Here is a 17,963-nt window from a genome sequence, read left to right as displayed (position 1 = left end):
ATGTAGAAGCATGAAGGATGTGAAGGTTTCATGTTTTGAAACCTTCCTTCAACAGAAAGCTTCACATTTCTCAGCCGCTGGATGGTTAAAATATAACAGTTCATTGAAATGGAAAATATCCCAGTGAAAAGGTGTGTAACCCACAATCCTGCTGCTCTCTTTCCTCTGCCAACAGATAGAGAGACTCAGAACTGTGCTGCAAAAAAACAGCTTAAGTTTGTTTTCATCAACCATGTCTCCAAAAAGTTCACCTTCAAAATGTAGAACCTAAGCTATTTTTGCATAAATCAGCATCACACAACCCTGAAACAAGCAAGACATAAAACGAAGCAGGTTTTTTTTAGTCAAACTTGTTGATATGCTGATATCAAACTCACTTCCTTCTAATCTCTCTGCACATCTTGCATTCAACAACCCCAACAAGATCACACACCATAGGTTGAAGCACGTAAATGTAAACCTCACACTGACAACTCTGAGCCCATTTGTCCAGGACACAACCAAACAGATGCTGCTGCAGAGACAGCAGCTCCACTACGCTGCACTGGGATAGGATTTTTACACGTTTCACAACCTCTCACTCCGACGAAGTCTAACTGGACCAATGAGAAGTCAGTTTAGACAAAATATTTAGTTTCTCTCCATACTAACTTGACTCATGGGTTTGACCATTTGTTGGAAGGAGGGGTTAGGATGATTAAGATTCAGAGACATTCTGTCAAGCATGTGTAATGTGTAATGTTCAGTGTTTCTAGATGTGGGTGAAAGTGGCGACACTGGTAAGGTCCATTTCAAATCCTCCTCACCTCATCCTGTCCTGAAACCAGGAGAGCCCCAGGATGAACCACAGGGCAGAGACAGGATCCAAGCAAAACAGAGGGCTTAATCCATAATCAGTTTGCTTTGTTTGTTACAGTTCAATACCAAGTGATCAGATGTAGGCAGAGGTACAGAGATATAAAGAGGCAAAATCAGAAAGCAAGCACAGATCAGTGTTCAGGGAGGATTATAAGCAGGGGGGAGCTCAAACAACGATCTTGCAGAGGCAAAGTTCAATCAGGGTGGTATAAACATTCAATTTAGGTGAATTGGTCATTATAAAATTGTCTGTAGGTATGAGTTTGAGTTTGTCCGTCTTTCTGTGTGGCGATGCCATGACCTGGCAACTTGTCTAGGGTGTACCCCGCCTCTGCCTGTAGTCAGCCAGGATATGCTTCAGCATAACCCGTGACTTGGATTTGAGACAAGGCAATTTCATTGTGGCTCACCAGGTTGAAGCAACAAAACACAGAGAATGTCAGCAGATGGATGACTCAGAGCTAAGGTCATAACCTTTGAAAAAAATATCTTTCATTGATATCAAAGCCTTGATTTTCTAAACCTGTATTGTTTATTTTTTACAAGTACTGGTGGTAGAGTGTGGGAGAGAGGGAAGAGTAAAAATATGACAGGGCTATTAGTAGTAATACCTCCATTAGATCATAAGATCTATGATTAAAGAATGACCATTAAGTCTAAATGTAGCCTCCATCACTGGAAGGCTGGAGTCCCTAAAGACGCGCTAACTATAGCATCACTCAGGTATTTCATAGAGATACTGGCTGCTGCTGTCGAGGGAAGGCACGTCACCGTGGAGCTGATGCCAAACCTTTAGCTCAGGGGTGTCACACTGAGGGCCACATCAGCAAAACATCTGTCCTCAAAGGGCCAGATGTAACTAATAAATGTAACTAAATGTAACGCAACGTAATGTCAAATAAATGTAATAGAAATGTAACTACTCCTTAATGTTAAATAACTCTGAATTCATTTCTTATTCAAGCTGCAAACATTATGGTTGCACAGCAAAAAAAACCATATCTGTTTGTTTCTCTGTTCTAACATGAATCCTTTTAATTTGTCAGGTTATTAAACCCACAGAACTCCATCAATCAAGGATCAAACTATCAATCAATAAAGAAAAATAACATCAAACACAAGTTAGGAAATTGACTTTGTTCACAACATTTATGTCAAAGTTAAAATGGGCTGAATTACTGCATTGTGGGAAATGAAGTTTTTGGTCAAAGCACACTTTTGAGTTATTTATTTTTAGACACTGACCTTTTATGCTCTCGTGGGCCACATAAAATGATGTGGCGGGCCACTTTTGGCCCCCGGGCCTTGAGTATGACACATGTGATCTAGCTGTATATGTTCACAGGTGTGAGGGCGTGTGTTTGTGTGTGTATTTGTTTGTCTTTCAGCCCAGTCTAGTGATGTGCTAGCATCTTATTTGGGGTGAACCCCACCTTTCACCCTTAGACAGCTGAGACATTCTACTGCTGACATGAAAATAATTATGACAGCATAACACATAGACACTGCAACAATTTCTTACAGCAAAATAAACACACTGAATACAGTCCATATACAGTAATGATGTTTTATTTCCCTGCTTGACAATTTAACAAGAAACGAGTAATAAATGATAACTTATTTGTGTATTATTTGTCAGTATTTGCATTACTCAAACCAGCTTGGCACTCGATAGCCAACGCAACAATTTAACAAGAAAATACAAGAATTGTGACTTATTTTGAAAGTCTTTGTCCTCCAGGCATAAACAAGCGCTGTCACATGTTGTCAGGAGAGACACACTGCCATCACATTGAATCAGGATTGGATCGTATGACATTTACTGACCAATCACACTGGATTGTGAGGCAGCTATTGGACGAGCAGAAATTTAATATCCTGAGACAGAACAGCCAGAGAGTTTAGGTCAGCTAGAGACTGGAATCTGATGTAGTAAACTATCCGGGCCATGTTTTGCTTTAAACAAATTACAACACAGCCAAAGGTCAATGTTGAGTCAGTGGAAAAATATGTGTAAAAATAAAATTAGCAAATTGAGGAACAATCCAACCAAATTACTTCACATGTTTCCCACAAAGATCTTGCCCAGCTGTTCGCTCATGAGACTCTGGTTTGGAAAGACAAGAAGCGAAACAAATCCCATGACTTGGAGGAAAATGTCAAGCTTTTCCATACCCTCAACGTATTTATTTATTTTATTAGGCTGTATTTGGATGTGCTTGTTATAGGTACTTAAGCCTCCACTGTGTGGAGAACAACACATCCACTTAAGAGTGGAAACGCGCTGCAGCACGTTAGGCATGGAGGTGGTTTTATGACCACTTGTGATTGTGATTGCATCGAGCTGTTGTAGTGCAGATGACTTAGATTCTTTGTTCTTTGTTGGATCCGAGTGGGAAGGCCAAGCATGAATTTGGTTACTTGAGCAGAATAGGAAACCACTTCCCACGTGACCTTCCCCTGTATGGCTCAGTGGGACGTTCCAGACAAAAGACATGCAGCTTAACCTGCAGCAAATGGAAACGGCACACTAACTGGGCGTTTTGGAGGAGGGGGGGTGTAGGGTATAGACATGATTGCTGACTTTCAAGTGGTAGATAAAACTTCTGATAAATCTTAAATTTGCAATATAAATATAAAAATACATTTTGCATTATTAATTGTTAATGCTTTTACTTCTGAGAAAGTTCACTTACTGTGCAACGCATTACAGTAAAACCTAAGCTGCCACCTTCTGGGTTCGTCATTATACTACAGTAACTGTGTTTAATGTTTCATTGTGTTTCACTCTCCAGTAGCTAATGCATCTTCCAAGATGTAGTGCCTTGATTATCACAAGTGAGACCTCAGATGAAGGCTCCCATGTCAAAAGAATAATGTCTTGATGAGTTACCGCTGCCTTAAAGTCATGTTACCCAAAATATCACCAACAATAAATCAAACCACAATAACTAGCATGACAACATGTTTCGATTTTGATAAAATTTTGCAAATTAATACATTTTTTGAGTGTTTTTAGGTTTAAAATGTTGAATTTTTCATCGATGTAATTCAAAAGTTTTTAGTTGTAATAGTTTTGTCAGACTGGTTTTGAATTTTCCTGTTATTTAATCCAAGACCATTTTAAAAGGACCCAATATCACGAGGACCATTAAGACAATGTGATAAAAACCAAATACCATTTAAACTCAGCAACTCACGTGACCGAATGGTCAAATTTAATACATTAACATGTTAGCATGCAATCACTTATGATGGGACTGTCTATTATTGTACTATTTATTCGATCATAAAATATTTGACTTTGATCTGCTAAACTAGACTGAAAGATGTAACAACAATGTCTGTGAGGTGGACAAGCCTGTCTGGAAAAAATATCGGATGATTGAATTGAATGGCAAACTATTTACTGGATGGAACTGAGACATTTAATAAAATTACAAAATGAAATAACACAACACACATTTGTTTATCATGTAGTTTTATTGAAAGACTGGGTTACATTCCACTGATGTGGTTTGCACAAATGAAACATGAAGAGTGGAATATGAAAAGGTATATAACACAAACAACAAACACTATATATTTATAAAGAAGCATCTTTGTGTTGTCTTAGTATTTATTACAGCAGTATAAAACCAATAGGCCCAATCAACAATGGACATTAATTTAGTGGTGTTTAGATGTGCATTTATATTTGGAGACACTAGAAAGTTAACCACATATAAAAAATACTAAGTGCACTTTTAACATACTTTTCTTGTTTTTTTTAAATCCACAATCTTGGATATGTTTTTTCCACATATATATATTCTTGCCATTGATTGTAGCTTGCATATACAGATACACAGGAGCATAACATTAGCAAAAAGCTAGCTTCGCATTCATCTTAACATGTAAGCTCTGTTGCACTACTTCAAGTCTTCAAACATTGGAGCTGTGTAAAAATGACCCTATCAGCTGCTCTGCATACTTTGGAAAAAAAAAAAGAAAAATATAATTTAAAGGAATTCCCAAAAACACGAACATAAATGTATCGTTCGATATAATCTTGGATTCCCAATTGCATGACATTCAAATATTTTCTTCAAGATATATCACTATTTTCTACTGACAGATATTCATTTTATCCTTAAGCAGATAAAAAAAGAAAAGAAATACTGTTTGGTATTCTTTATTTAAAACAACCTAAAGGCAGAGGACTGACACACATTTAACAAATTAATGCAACAGTTAGCCACCATTTTCTTTACTTGTTCTTCACTTGACTTTGCAAACTATGTTTACATGCTCATAGTATTTTGGGTGTTAACCTGTATCCTTATTTACTCATTTCAGTCTGTATACATGTAATATATATGTTTATAGTATTACAATAGATGATAAAACGACATTAAAAGGTTTTTAAATGTCTCACAAATTCTCTCATCATCAAACTGAACCTTTCCAGGTTGATTGAAGAAAAATTTGATGTTTATGTGCTCAAACACGTGAAATTGAAGGGAATACGCGTTGCATGTACAAACACATCCAATAACCACCTCTTCCTCTTCTCTGTCTCACTCTATAGTCCCCAGCCTGGCAGAATACTTTACACAAAATTAGATTTGGCAGGTTTGCGGAATCAAAACTGTGAATTGGGGGGCAAAAAACCATGAGGTTTTGGTTTGAGTACCTATTTAGTCAGCCGATCATCGGCTGCTTTCCAAGACCATGAGATCGTTCCCAATAGATTACCAGGTGAGCCATTAAACCTGCTCGTCCACTACTATTACTTTGTTCTAACAGAGCTATGTTGAAATTAAAAAAAACCTTCTATTTTCATCAGTGGAGTCACTATATTTCATTAGTACAGTAACATATACCAGTTGTGTTACAACTCTAGGGTGTGTTTCCTTCATGACACACAAGCTCCTCTTGGTTGTATGGAGGTCATTGAACAAACAGTCCAGAGCCACACCTGCTGGCAGCACCATATATGACAGCAAATTAAAAAGCCATTGAAAACGTGCCAAATACAATTTTATTTGGAGCATACTGCTGGAGTACCGTGGTTTCTCTTCCCTCAAGCGCTGACAAAGACCAGGCGGGTGGAATAGATCAGGTCGGCTAAGTAGAGGATGAAGTTGACGGCGGTGAGTACGGCCACCGCCATGAGCTTATCCCAAATACACAACCCCAGAGCGCTGCCGCAGGAGTAGGGCCTCTGTTTCGTTCCACCGTGCTTGGGGTCAAAGTTGAAGATGGGCCAGATGATGGTCGCCGACAGGTAGAGGACGACAGCCAGAAGGGCGTAGGCAGACAAGAATCGGGCAAACGGGAAGGGAAGGCAACCGGTGCACTCGCCGATGCAGAGCATGATGATGGCGGCGGACAGGATGAAGCAGATGCAGTAGACGGACATGCAGTACTTGAGCGCATCGTGACGGTTGTACAGCACAGGGTCGCTGATGAAGACGAAGATGATGCAGGCCACGAAGGTCTCACAGACTTTCAGCAGGCCGGGAGCCGTCGCCATGTAGCCGGCCACCTCGCCCGGACGCGCCTTGGTGATGCTGACCTCGGTGATGTAGGCGATGGTGGCCAGGCAGGAGAAGACGGTCGACACGATGTGGTAGTCGCGGGTTTGGCTTTGGCCCATGGAGCCCTTGAGGAAGTAGAGAGGGAAAATGATGGAAGCAGACAGGCAGAGCAGGGCAGCGTAGCAGGCAAAGGTGATGGGGAAGTTCTTCCAGGAAACGGGGGCTCTGGTCTGAAGGCCGAACAGCTCCACCAGCAGGATGAGCAGGGTACCGGCGAAGCTGAAGGCCCAGCAGAAGATGCACCAGTCGCCAGTTCCATGGTGGAGTCTGCCACCGTGCACAGCCACGGAGAAGGCCACGCAGGAGAAGACCAGCGCCGCCAGTCTTGTCCATAAGAGGGGGGTGGACTGAAGTACAATAGCCATGATGCAAGATGTGGTGAAAATGGGTCTGTTTGTGTCGGGAGTCGCGTCCTTTGACCGTTACTACCAGCTGATCAGCACAAGCAGAGAAAACTGTAAGAAGAAAAGATAATGGAATAAAATTACTGAGTAATATTTTACAGAATCGGGATATTTCAGTACAATTACAAGACACAACCACAGGAGGGCAACAGTCAGCAGGATGTGTTCCGAATATGATATCCAGTCCTGAAACAATGTCACTATTGTATTTTATGAATGGTTGAAACAAGCTAAACCATGTAAACACAATGTGATGCGCGGCGGTTGCACAGCATTTACATCTGGTGGAGTCGTCACGTAAACCGGTGTAGTTTCGGAAACGTGTTGAACTCTGAGTTGCTTTCCTTAAATCATTCCTACACTGACTGCACACTTTCGCCCTGACATTCCTCCATGCTCATGTTCTCAGGGACGGGCGTGGCGCCACAGCCTCCACTGAGCCTACAATATGTCTGTCATCATGTTCTAAACATGGCCCACCCCACTCATTCCACTCCCACTCCCAGAGACCCCATCTGCACTTCAGCCCAATCGGAAATCTTAATCTAGTTCGACAATGACCTCCATTATAACGTCCAAAAATCTTATTCTATGTGGGAGAGAGTCGCATAAAATCACAAAATTTCTACCAAAATGATTATCTAACATCTTTTTGACATGTTGCTCGATCAGTCAGGATGTAACACCGATGCATCTGTTGCTTTGCGGTTACTTTACCTTTAACCTTTCATAAGAATTCAACAGTGGCTCCAAAAACAAACACCAACCACAACTTCCATTCTGAAAACGAAGTCAAGTTTCCTGCAGGCTATAAAAACAAGAGGTGTGAAAAAGTTGCATTCAGCCATAACTGCTGTAAAGGCAGTGAGGCTTTTTCTTTTTCTTTTTTTTTTCAGTTACAGCAAAACTACTCAAACAGAAACTTTGTGCAAAGCTACATCGCGCTGGGATCATATGAGGCGAATATCTCCCTCTTTGTCCTTAATGATATTGAACAGTATCATCTGTACAGGAGATTCTTTTATATCTGGAGGACCGACAGCTCACTTCTACTCTTTGTGCATAAGAAAATAAATATTGCATGTTCTTTTAAAACAACAGCATTGATAGAAAAATGAGGTTGTGGTTCTATTTTTCTTATATTTCTTGAAGGGGCCACACTGCCCCAATGATTTCCGGTGGTTCTACTCTTGTTTTATCAATTTTACGTGTATTGCTAAGCTTTCAAGAAAACACACTAAATACAGCCAAATAATGCAGCCTGGATTTACTGATGTATTTGAACACATCTTATAGCCTTGAAATGAGTAAGTGTAAGCACTGATAAAAGAAGTTAAGTTGAGGTATTTAACAGGACATGGGGGCCGTTTCCTTAGAGCTGAAACCCGTTCACCACTCTGTCTGTCCTCCCACCCATCCATCCTGACGCCCACCCCCCCACCACCACCACCATCCTCCACCCCCCGGCCACACAGGCGCTGCAAAACCCCTGTTCATCATTTACACAGAGAGACAGCTATAAACAGGAGAAAGGGCCTGTTTACATTAGTCCTATTAAAAAGCTATAAAGCAGTGAAGGGTGGGGACCTCGAGATGAGGTAAGAAAGGCAGACAAGAAGAGACAGAAATGGAAAAAAGGGAACTTCAAACTTCTGCAGGATGACTCATTCGAAACGACGAGAGAATGTGGGGAGGGAAGGGAGTAAAAAACAGGGAGGAGCACGGGGGAAGCCCTGCGCCTCCACCGCACAACGACACACACTTTTAAACACACTGATGGAGTAGAATAGCAGGGAAGTGAGTCACCGTTGGGCCCCTCTCTTTCACCACACCTCCTCTTCTCTTCTCCACCCCCTCCTCCCTTATTCCCTGTAAGATTTTCCAACTTACTGATGTGTTCCAGATGTGCTGCGTCTGGCTGCTGCTGAATAACTGCTAACTTTGTCATATTTGCCAAGTTCTTTCATTCCTCTCTTTTTTCTTACCCTCCTTCCCTCCTCATGGTCTCATTTGGTGGCTACTCCCTCTCTTTTCCATCAGTCACCCTCTCCCGCCCTCCCTCCCCGTCCAACATTCCCACTCTGCCTTTAAAGTCAGGGTACCAATTATGCTTCATGTAAACCACTCAAAATAAACGTATATGGGAGGTTGTAATGGAAAAATCAATCCCACCACTACTGCCATCATTACTTTGCTGCTTATGGAATCAAATCAGGAAAGAAATAGGAGAGGAAAATGGAAGAAGAATGAGAAAAAAAATAGAGCAAAAAAGAAAAAAAATGAGTGAGGGGAAAAGGTCTTTTTTCACAGTACAGTGTGGAAAACATGACAGGATCACACAAAAGGGAGGACCTTCCCACTGTGACACTCATTTATATATATATATATATATATATATATATATATATATATATATATATATATATATATATATATATATATATATATATATATATATATATAACAGTATCATCTGTATAGAAGATTCTTTTAGATTCTGGAGGACCATGTGCGCTTCCGTAAAAAAAAATAAAATATATATATATATATATATATATATATATATATATATATATATGTGTGTGTGTGTGTGTGTGTGTGTGTGTGTGTGTGTGTGTGTAGACAGTGTATATATATATATATATATATATATATATATATATATATATATATATATATATATATATATATATATATATAAATGTACAATATATATATATATGTGGGGGTTTTTTGTAAGAAAAATATATTTATTTATATGATATAGCTGAGATGTTCAGGAAGCAAGTGTTTGTCTGAGGCAGAGAGGTCATATGCGCAGCTTGTTTGGTTGTCATGACACAACATCTCTAACTTGATTTCACCCATAATCCACTTAGGGACGATCCATGGGTCGGAGCACAAGACGGACACTGTTGGCAAACCCTGCCAGTGTGTGTGTGTGTATGTGTGTGTGTAGGTGTGTGTGTGTGTGTGTGTGTGTGTGTGTGTGTGTGTGTGTGTGTGTGTGTGTGTGTGTGTGTGTGTGTGTGTGTGTGTGTGTGTGTGTGTGTGTGCGAGAGAGAGAGAGAGCGAGCCTTGTTTAGCTAAGTGTACAATTTACTTAGCTGAAGAGAAAATCTACATTTTCACCATTTTTATCCACAAATTCTTGGCATTGCCACCAGAATGCAATCTTGTTACACTAGGGAACAAATCTTGAGCAGCATGTCAGCCATCATGAGGTACTAGTGAAACATTCTAGCTATTTTTCCAGGCTCATCACTTTTCTTTTTTTCATGACCCACCACACCTACTGAGGGAAACTTGGACACAGTTCTGCATTTTAATAAAGAACAGCGAGGAACCTGTTCATCGTGACCTAAATCAGTGTCATCAGTTCAAGTCAAATTTGTTTACTACAATGACTAAAAAGACTTGTGTCGTTGTTACATGTGCATGTCGGCTCCTGCACAGGGTCATTCATTGGAAGTGAAGGTGGGTGTGCGACCTGCCGCACCCTACTCCCACCAAACACTACTACCACTAAAGCCACTAAAACCTACCAGATGACACCAACAAAATACAGAGACAAAAATGTAAACTGAGCATTTTTCTGAACATATTTACTCACTTATCACAAAAAACACTAAGCAGAAATTACTATTGAATCCCCAAAGGAGCAATTTAACAAAATAATTCTGAGGCTTTTCCTCTGTCTGCTATTTTTCCACTTGGAGACAATGGCAAATTGCAGATAATTTCAAATATAATTAATTTTATCAAAATAAAAGCTTGATTGCTTTTTAAAGCGGTGAAAAATTTCCATTTATGTGCAAAAAACTTTTTTTTTAAACAACACTCAAGCTTCTCACATATTATTGCCATGAGGCATGCAGTAAAGCAAGATGCAACAAGTTGCAGCAAAGAACTGCAGGAAGTGGACTTCCCCAGCTGCTAAAACACTTTTTTCTACCCAGGGGAAACTGTAAATGTTAAAGTCGGTTACCTTTTCTGGGACTGGGTGTGGACAGGATCGGTTCTCCAGGACATCCAGACGGACAATCAGAGGTTGTTGCTCCGCAGCTCACAGCCTTCACCGAGCAAAGCAGCAGCTCCCCGCCCAGCAAACCAAATTAGGCATCGAATGTCTGCACCGTTATACACATCTGTCTGTCTCCTCCTCCTCCTCCACTTCCTCCTCCTCTTCATCCTCCTCCTCCTCCTGCTCCAGTCCAGGACACTGGTGACCAACACACCCAGTTCAGTGCAGCAAAAGTTCATTCTCACTCCAAATAACAGTTTTTTAAAATCACTTTTCTACACTTCATTTCCTGGTAGCACAAAGAATAAGTAGGAAAATGCTAGAGCTACAGCTAAATTGATGTTTTCTGTCGTATAAATAGTTTTATTGATCGCTGTTAATGGATATAAAAGCGCAAAATAATTCAAGGATATCGATTTTTTTTTTCTCCCTCTAATGATCGCGGAGATTTCTAATTTTTCATCATCCCCTGTTCTAATTCAGACAGCTGGTGGAAAAATTCGCTTCCAATGAATAAATATAGTAATCTATATTTAATACTATCATCACAAAGTAAAACAGGAGGAGAGTTTTATTCACTGGATTTACTGTGACGTCATCGAAGTCGTACGAGGTGAACATAAAGTGATGTAATCGTGAAAACCCCCACCCAGTTTTAGACTGGAGATGTCGTCATCTTTGATTGAATGCCTCGAGATACAGTAATACAAAGTGTTAATCACGGAACTCCGACATTATTTGTGTGCGTTGTTCAGTAAACAGGGCGGTTACCCTGACAACCAGTTGTTGTTTCCTAAGATACGAAATCGACGAGTTTCCTGTTAAAAAGTTCTGCCATCATTATGACATGAGAATATGTCACAGACCGACAGATTCTATTCTAAATTATAAGGATCTTGAAATTGCAGATTACTTCAATACTGTCGTAAATGTAGATTATACTACTATATACTACTATACTACTATATGTTGGACAATATCTAGATCCAATACATCCTGATTAAAATCCAAAGTCCAGTGGATTGATTTAAACAGCATTGGATAACCATGACCTGGATAACTGAGAACCGACAGACATCCTGATTTCAAGATTCTATGGATGTATTCAGCATTTTACTGGGACTAAACCAAATTATAATTAAAAGTCCTCAATATAATCTCCTGCTAAAATGATTGAAGGTAATATATTATAATACTTTAATGAAATGTTTTAGCTGTCAAATAAATATATTACAGTTAAAAGACAAAATGTTGTTTGGTTTCCATTAGTTTATTCTTTGATTTTTATTAGAACCACCAGGAACCGCCAAATCCAAAATTCATACCGCAAATTCTGAAACATACTATAGCGATGCCAACACCCGCCCTACTCGATCTATGAGTGGCTAATTCTGGTGATGTTACTCCAGATAACCAATCAATATCCTTTATGGCTAAAGGGGTGTGGCTTATCCCTTTGCTATAGTATTACCCGAACGAAAGCGTCCATAGGCGGCGGACATGACGCAACAGTATCTGCGACATCTTCGCACTAGCTACGTCATTTTTCGTTGACCCAGTTTGGAGAGGGGAACGTCATGGCGTCGGGACCTGGACAAGCCGCCGGACACGATGCAGAATTGGATGAATTACTGGACAGTAAGGGTTCACCTTGAGTGTTTCCATTAAACACGGGGTTTTCCTCGTTCTCAGTGTCCGGGGCCCGGTTCTCGGTGTCCGGGGTCAGCCTTTGGGCTTGTTCGGTTGTGTCCTCTGTCTGTGAAGGCTAAAATATCAACAAGTAGCTTAAGCTATCGCCGACAATAGCACCAAGTTATTTTTGCGTTCAATTAAACACTCAAATAGTTGTTGCTTCAATGTTAGCTAATGCTATGTGATTAAAGAATTGATCTTTAATGTCCACCAGCTCAGCGATCAATACCAGCCGAGCGGTGTTCTTGTATTTTATATTTGCCCTTGAATTTTGTCATTCGACTTTTGGCTTTTCGTATTATAAAGACCTGATTTTACATGGCTGCAGAACTGTCAGTGAAAATACTTCACAGTCTGTAGACTCTCTTCCCTCGATCACGTTGGTGTTATCGTACATTGTATTTGTACTTAATATAATTGTAATTCAGATAATGCTGTTAAACTTTACCTGTTGTCAGCATGTTAGAGTAAATGCCATAATGTTCTACCAGGAAAACCTTAGCTGCCAGTTCATTTGGTACACTTGGCTAAAAGTACTTAAGGCTCATGCTAGTGCAAATTAATCCTACATTTACGAAGGTGCAAACGTTCAGTTAGTTATATTTTATATTTGGTTATATTTGGAGAAGTGTTGATTCAGTTAAAATGAAAGAACAAACTGACTTAAGTTCATCTAAACCAAGTTGTAGTGTAGAGCAAAATACTGATTTAAAAAAAAAATCAAAACCACTGCTAACTGTAGGGAAGATGAAGGTGGTGGTTTGATTTCGATTTAGCTAGAAAACACAAATAAATAGATCTAGAACAAGCAAGTGGAGGAATATAGTTTGACGTACTGAATGCTTCAAATGCATACTGAATACACACTAATGTTGTAAACACTGAAAGACAACAGACGTGTTTCCAGAGGGTTCCAGTGCTGAGCACGCTTACCTGCTGTTTGTGATTCATGAAGTTGCTGGTGTTTAGTTTGCATTATCATTTAACAAACTGCTAAATTGGAAGAGAACTGTATATCAGTTTTTGCATATAATATTCAGTTTGTAATTGAGTATAGATATTTTATTCACATATTCGAATGACATAAACAATGCCCGTGTTTTGTTTTCGTTGTGAATTTGCAGAAGCTTTAATAAATGCTCTGCATGTGTTGTCATGTTGGTGAAGCTGTATTGTCTCTTTGTACTTTATCTATTTGCACAGTTGTACCTCTTTTGGCCACTGTATTTTACAGGGAAGAAAATTTTTGAGACTCAAAGGTTCTTGCATATAGTTCACTCATTTTCTCTATGCTGCACTATCTGTTTTGGGGTGTTTAACTCGTCTTTAAAGACAATATAAATAGTGTGATTATTTGTCTACATTCTAACATGTCTGTGTTTAAATTACTCTTAAAAAAAGCTTTATAAAGTCGGCAGAAATGGTGCTAACACGTGTGTCTTACAGGTGCATTGGATGACTTTGACAAGACGTCGGCTCCTCCAGCACCTCAACCTGCAGCCGCTTCCTCCTCAGCCAACAGTGGAGCAGACAAGGTCTGTTTCATATTTGTCCATTTTACAGACAAAATGAAGAGGGTAATGTTTGAATGTTCGATCTCTTTCTATCTGTCACTCGGTCACAGCAACTGAAATTGGAAGAACTGGCTCGTAGAAAATATTCCTTAAAACCAGTGAAATTATTTAATAAAAAAGAGCCTGTGGGCTGTCCCCTCCTGCACCGACCTCGCCTGAAGTGACATGGCTTTTTATATGGTTTCCTTTTACCTGTGTAGCCACCCATGCTTGAAGATGGCAAACTCTTCGAGACTCTCTTTGAAGGGGACATGGCTGTCCAAGCCAAGGAGGAATGGGAGAAAGCCATGACTGAACTGGCCCAGGAAGAGCCAGAACTACTGCAGCACTTCCAGAAACTGTCTGAGGCTGCAGGCAAAGTTGGTAAGGTCTATAATTTGTATTATTTTTGGTTTTGATATGTTCTGAGTTCCTCTTGCCTAACTGTGAATTGTGTAAAATATATAGGCACTGACACCGCCTCCCAACAAGAATTCACTTCCTGCCTTAAAGAAACCCTTCGTGGCCTGGCCAAAAATACAGACAATCTGCAGGTGGGTAAAATGAAACTCATCTGTTATGACACAGGAACTGGTACAAGTATACCTGAGCTTAGGCTGTTTCGAGTTAAGTTGTTCTCAATTATATGTTGATCTTCAAAAAAAAAAATGTGGAAAGATAAAAATCAAGTTCATGTTGTTTTACTTGACTTTACGTCTGTCTGTCACAAAAAAAACAACAACAACTAAAAAAGGCTCTGATATATGGGAAACATGCCAAATTGTATTCATGAATTTAGATTTTTTTCTGTAATGTTAAAAAATAAAATTTGTTGGTTTGTAAGATTAAAGTAGATTTGTATACCATATATTGTTGAAACTGCATTCATAAATACAGTACAGGACTGGGAATAATTTTTTGGTTAAGCCTGGAGACAAGTCAATTAGGCTTATTGTAAGTCCTTTTTTGACTTGCGTCGCATCTCCTGGTACTAATTAAAGACATTTGGTGAGGTGTACCTGTGTAACAGGACAGTTTATCAACAGCATTGTTACTTGACAGTCCTCAGGACTAGCTGGAGACGACCTTGTCAAGGCTCTTGAAGGCCTTGGATTGGAAGAGGGAGGTGAAGGAGGCGGTGATGACGGAAACATCCTGCCCATCATGCAGTCCATCATGCAGAACCTTCTCTCAAAGGATGTCCTTTATCCATCTCTCAAAGAGATCACGGCTAAGGTTTGTTCCTTTTTACTGTCATACACATTGTTCCACTGCAAAGTGAGACTCATGGCTGTCTCTCACCATCACAGTACCCGGAATGGTTGGATGCCAACAAGCCAAGCCTGAGTCCTGAGGACTACCAACGCTTTGAGCAGCAGTCCAAAATCATGGGAGAAATCTGTGGGCTTTTTGAGAGGGAGGAAGAGGGGAAAGGAAATAAAGAAAGCACTTTTGAGAGCATCATGGATTTGATGCAAAAGGTACATGCACTCTAAATTTGATCCCTGGGTTGTTGAATTGAACTGTTAATGATACTATGAAAAAGTGTAGGGAACTAATCTGTGTGTGTGTCGTTACAATATTTTTAGTCTTGACTGTTCGGACTGTGATACAACATTCAACTACTACTGAGACTGACTAACTGCTTAGATTAGTGATGCAGGTGTCACCACAACTCCCATACACAAACATTAGCAGTGGCTGGTGTATCCTGGCTACAGATTATTCTGTAAAGTCACTAATAAATTTGATTTATTTTCATTGTAATATATGTATAAAAATGCTCTAATTTTACAGCTGCAGGACCTTGGCCAACCACCCCGAGAACTTGCAGGTGATGCGGTAAGTTTGAAACTGCTGAAACAGAAAAGAAAATTTTTGTCTGTGATCTATAAATGATCACTACTTTGTGTAGCCTGTGACAACACACATCATCACAGACATTTTTCTCTTCTTCATTCTCTCCAGCCTCCAGGATTCAACTTAGACATGGACTCCTTGAATCTCCCAGGACAGCCTGGGGCTGGGGCAGCAGAGCAGTGCTCCATCATGTGATGAGATGAGGCTGCATCCCGTCAGACGCACTGGAGCCATGGGGGTCACTCTGTGTGCATCAGCAACACGCACTCCTGGAAGTGTGAGCCACCAGTGACCGGACATTATCCTCCATCACACAGGAAGTGTGTGGAGGAAGAGAGAGAACAGGAGGAGGCACGGAAACCAAATGGAACCACACATAAACACACTTTCCTCTGTTCAAAATTACTCAATGCACAACGGAGAACAATTAAACATCTGTGCAGTGCATTCTTCTGTCAACGGTTGCCATAGTGTTCCAATGGTTTACTTTAAAAAGACGATGCCACTGCCATTCTCCATGTTGTTTTTACAGCGCTGTTTATTCTCATGGTAAATTCAAACAAACCACTACGTGGGTATAAATGGTGCCTTTGCAAAATTCATTTTAAATTATTTTAACTCATCATATGATAAAGATGTTGTAATCGAGTGTGTAATATTGCCCAAGATTTACATCATGATAGTTTCAATGTAAGCGGCACACGGTTTAGCATAAAGAGTTATTGATCTATTAACATGAGGAAATTAAAAAATTAATTGTACATTTGTTAATAAATTTAAGTACTAAAAAATACTTCATGAGATGTTGCAGCACAGGCTGTAATTGAGACAACTAATATATTTCTCCCAGTGCTGTCCTCCATTCCCAGACGTTGAATTGAAGTGACTGACATGTTGATTCCCAGATGCCTTTGCTGTGGTTATAGTGGCCATCATAGTGCATAGTGAGTTACTGTGCAAAGTGATCCCAGTGTGTGAACAAATAGTTGATTTATTTGGTACAAGAAGGAGAACCTTTTCCAAATGTGATAACATATATTCTTTACCCTCCTTTAAATGTATAGCATGTACCAACCAGAGTGGTTGAATGGCAGAATTTTAGACATGAGAGAAATGACAAGCTGTTGATGCCTGGTAACGCATCAACAGCTTAATTTTAATGCATTTTGCTGTAGTGGGTGGCTTTTTTTAACTCCAGTGCTACTATTCACCGCTGCTGTTTGCCAGTGGACTCTTTTTATGGCTGTGGTCAGACAGAGAGGTCTAGAATACTCATAACCATCAGCTCATCAGGAACTATCATAAAGGGTTACTGTGAAAGGATTTAGCCGGCCATGAGCTGCAATGATCAGAATTACGTCAAACAACTTAGGTTAGGCCGGTGTGGGGGGCCACTAAAGGCTGGGGATGGAATCTATTCCACTCAGGGCTGAAGAAAATATGGCCAGATTACTAAAATGTTATTTGACACTACTTTTTAAAAAAATACATCAAATAAAGCAATTACTTCATGCAGTTTTGTTATTTTGTTGTTGTTGATTATTATTCACAATTGCTTTTGCATCAGCAATTTTAGATATTTTATGTGTATTACTGATACATGGTGCATGATATATTAATTACAAAACTGGCTAGGTTTAAAAAAAATTTCATATTCAAATATGATGATCATCTGAGAACATTTACTGCCTTGATATATACTGTTGAGTTTTATTTTTAAGCTCTAAAATGCAATATCCATTTCAGCTCTAAGATGCAGAACTGAAACAAAACTTTTATAAGACAAAAACTGACATAAAACATTAAAGCATAAAACAGCGTGTGCTCATCATGCTGAGGTAATAACACTATAAAACAGTCATAATTAAATTCGATTGATTTTTTTATGGCAATAAAAAAATATTTTTTACACACGCACACACTAGCTTCCGCTTCCGTGGAGCTTTCTGCGTCAAATTTTGTCTGCACAACTTTATTGTCAAAAACCGGA

General features: G+C 39.7%; 2 protein-coding genes across 2 annotated transcripts; one reads left to right on the top strand and one right to left on the bottom strand.

Moving 5' to 3' along the window:
- Positions 1 to 4,322: 4,322 nt before the first annotated feature.
- Positions 4,323 to 10,991, bottom strand: myadmb (myeloid associated differentiation marker b). The gene is made up of 2 exons (XM_068341399.1): positions 10,833 to 10,991; positions 4,323 to 6,895 (listed from the first exon to the last, which is right to left on the bottom strand). The coding sequence occupies exon 2, from the start codon at positions 6,803 to 6,805 to the stop codon at positions 5,924 to 5,926; it is 882 nt and encodes a 293-aa protein (XP_068197500.1). The 5' UTR covers positions 6,806 to 6,895; positions 10,833 to 10,991; the 3' UTR covers positions 4,323 to 5,923.
- A 1,366-nt stretch (positions 10,992 to 12,357) lies between these two features.
- Positions 12,358 to 17,488, top strand: pex19 (peroxisomal biogenesis factor 19). Its single transcript, XM_068340527.1, has 8 exons — positions 12,358 to 12,506; positions 14,007 to 14,095; positions 14,335 to 14,497; positions 14,582 to 14,667; positions 15,176 to 15,349; positions 15,424 to 15,594; positions 15,911 to 15,955; positions 16,082 to 17,488. Exons 1-8 carry the CDS (start codon positions 12,446 to 12,448, stop codon positions 16,166 to 16,168), a joined length of 876 nt encoding a protein of 291 aa, XP_068196628.1. The 5' UTR covers positions 12,358 to 12,445; the 3' UTR covers positions 16,169 to 17,488.
- Positions 17,489 to 17,963: the final 475 nt, after the last annotated feature.

This window comes from Antennarius striatus, chromosome 18 (genome assembly GCF_040054535.1).
Source record: "Antennarius striatus isolate MH-2024 chromosome 18, ASM4005453v1, whole genome shotgun sequence".
Lineage (NCBI taxonomy): Eukaryota > Metazoa > Chordata > Actinopteri > Lophiiformes > Antennariidae > Antennarius > Antennarius striatus.
The sequence above is the reverse complement of the archived record's forward strand: the minus strand, read 5'-3'. Positions and strand labels throughout refer to the sequence as shown.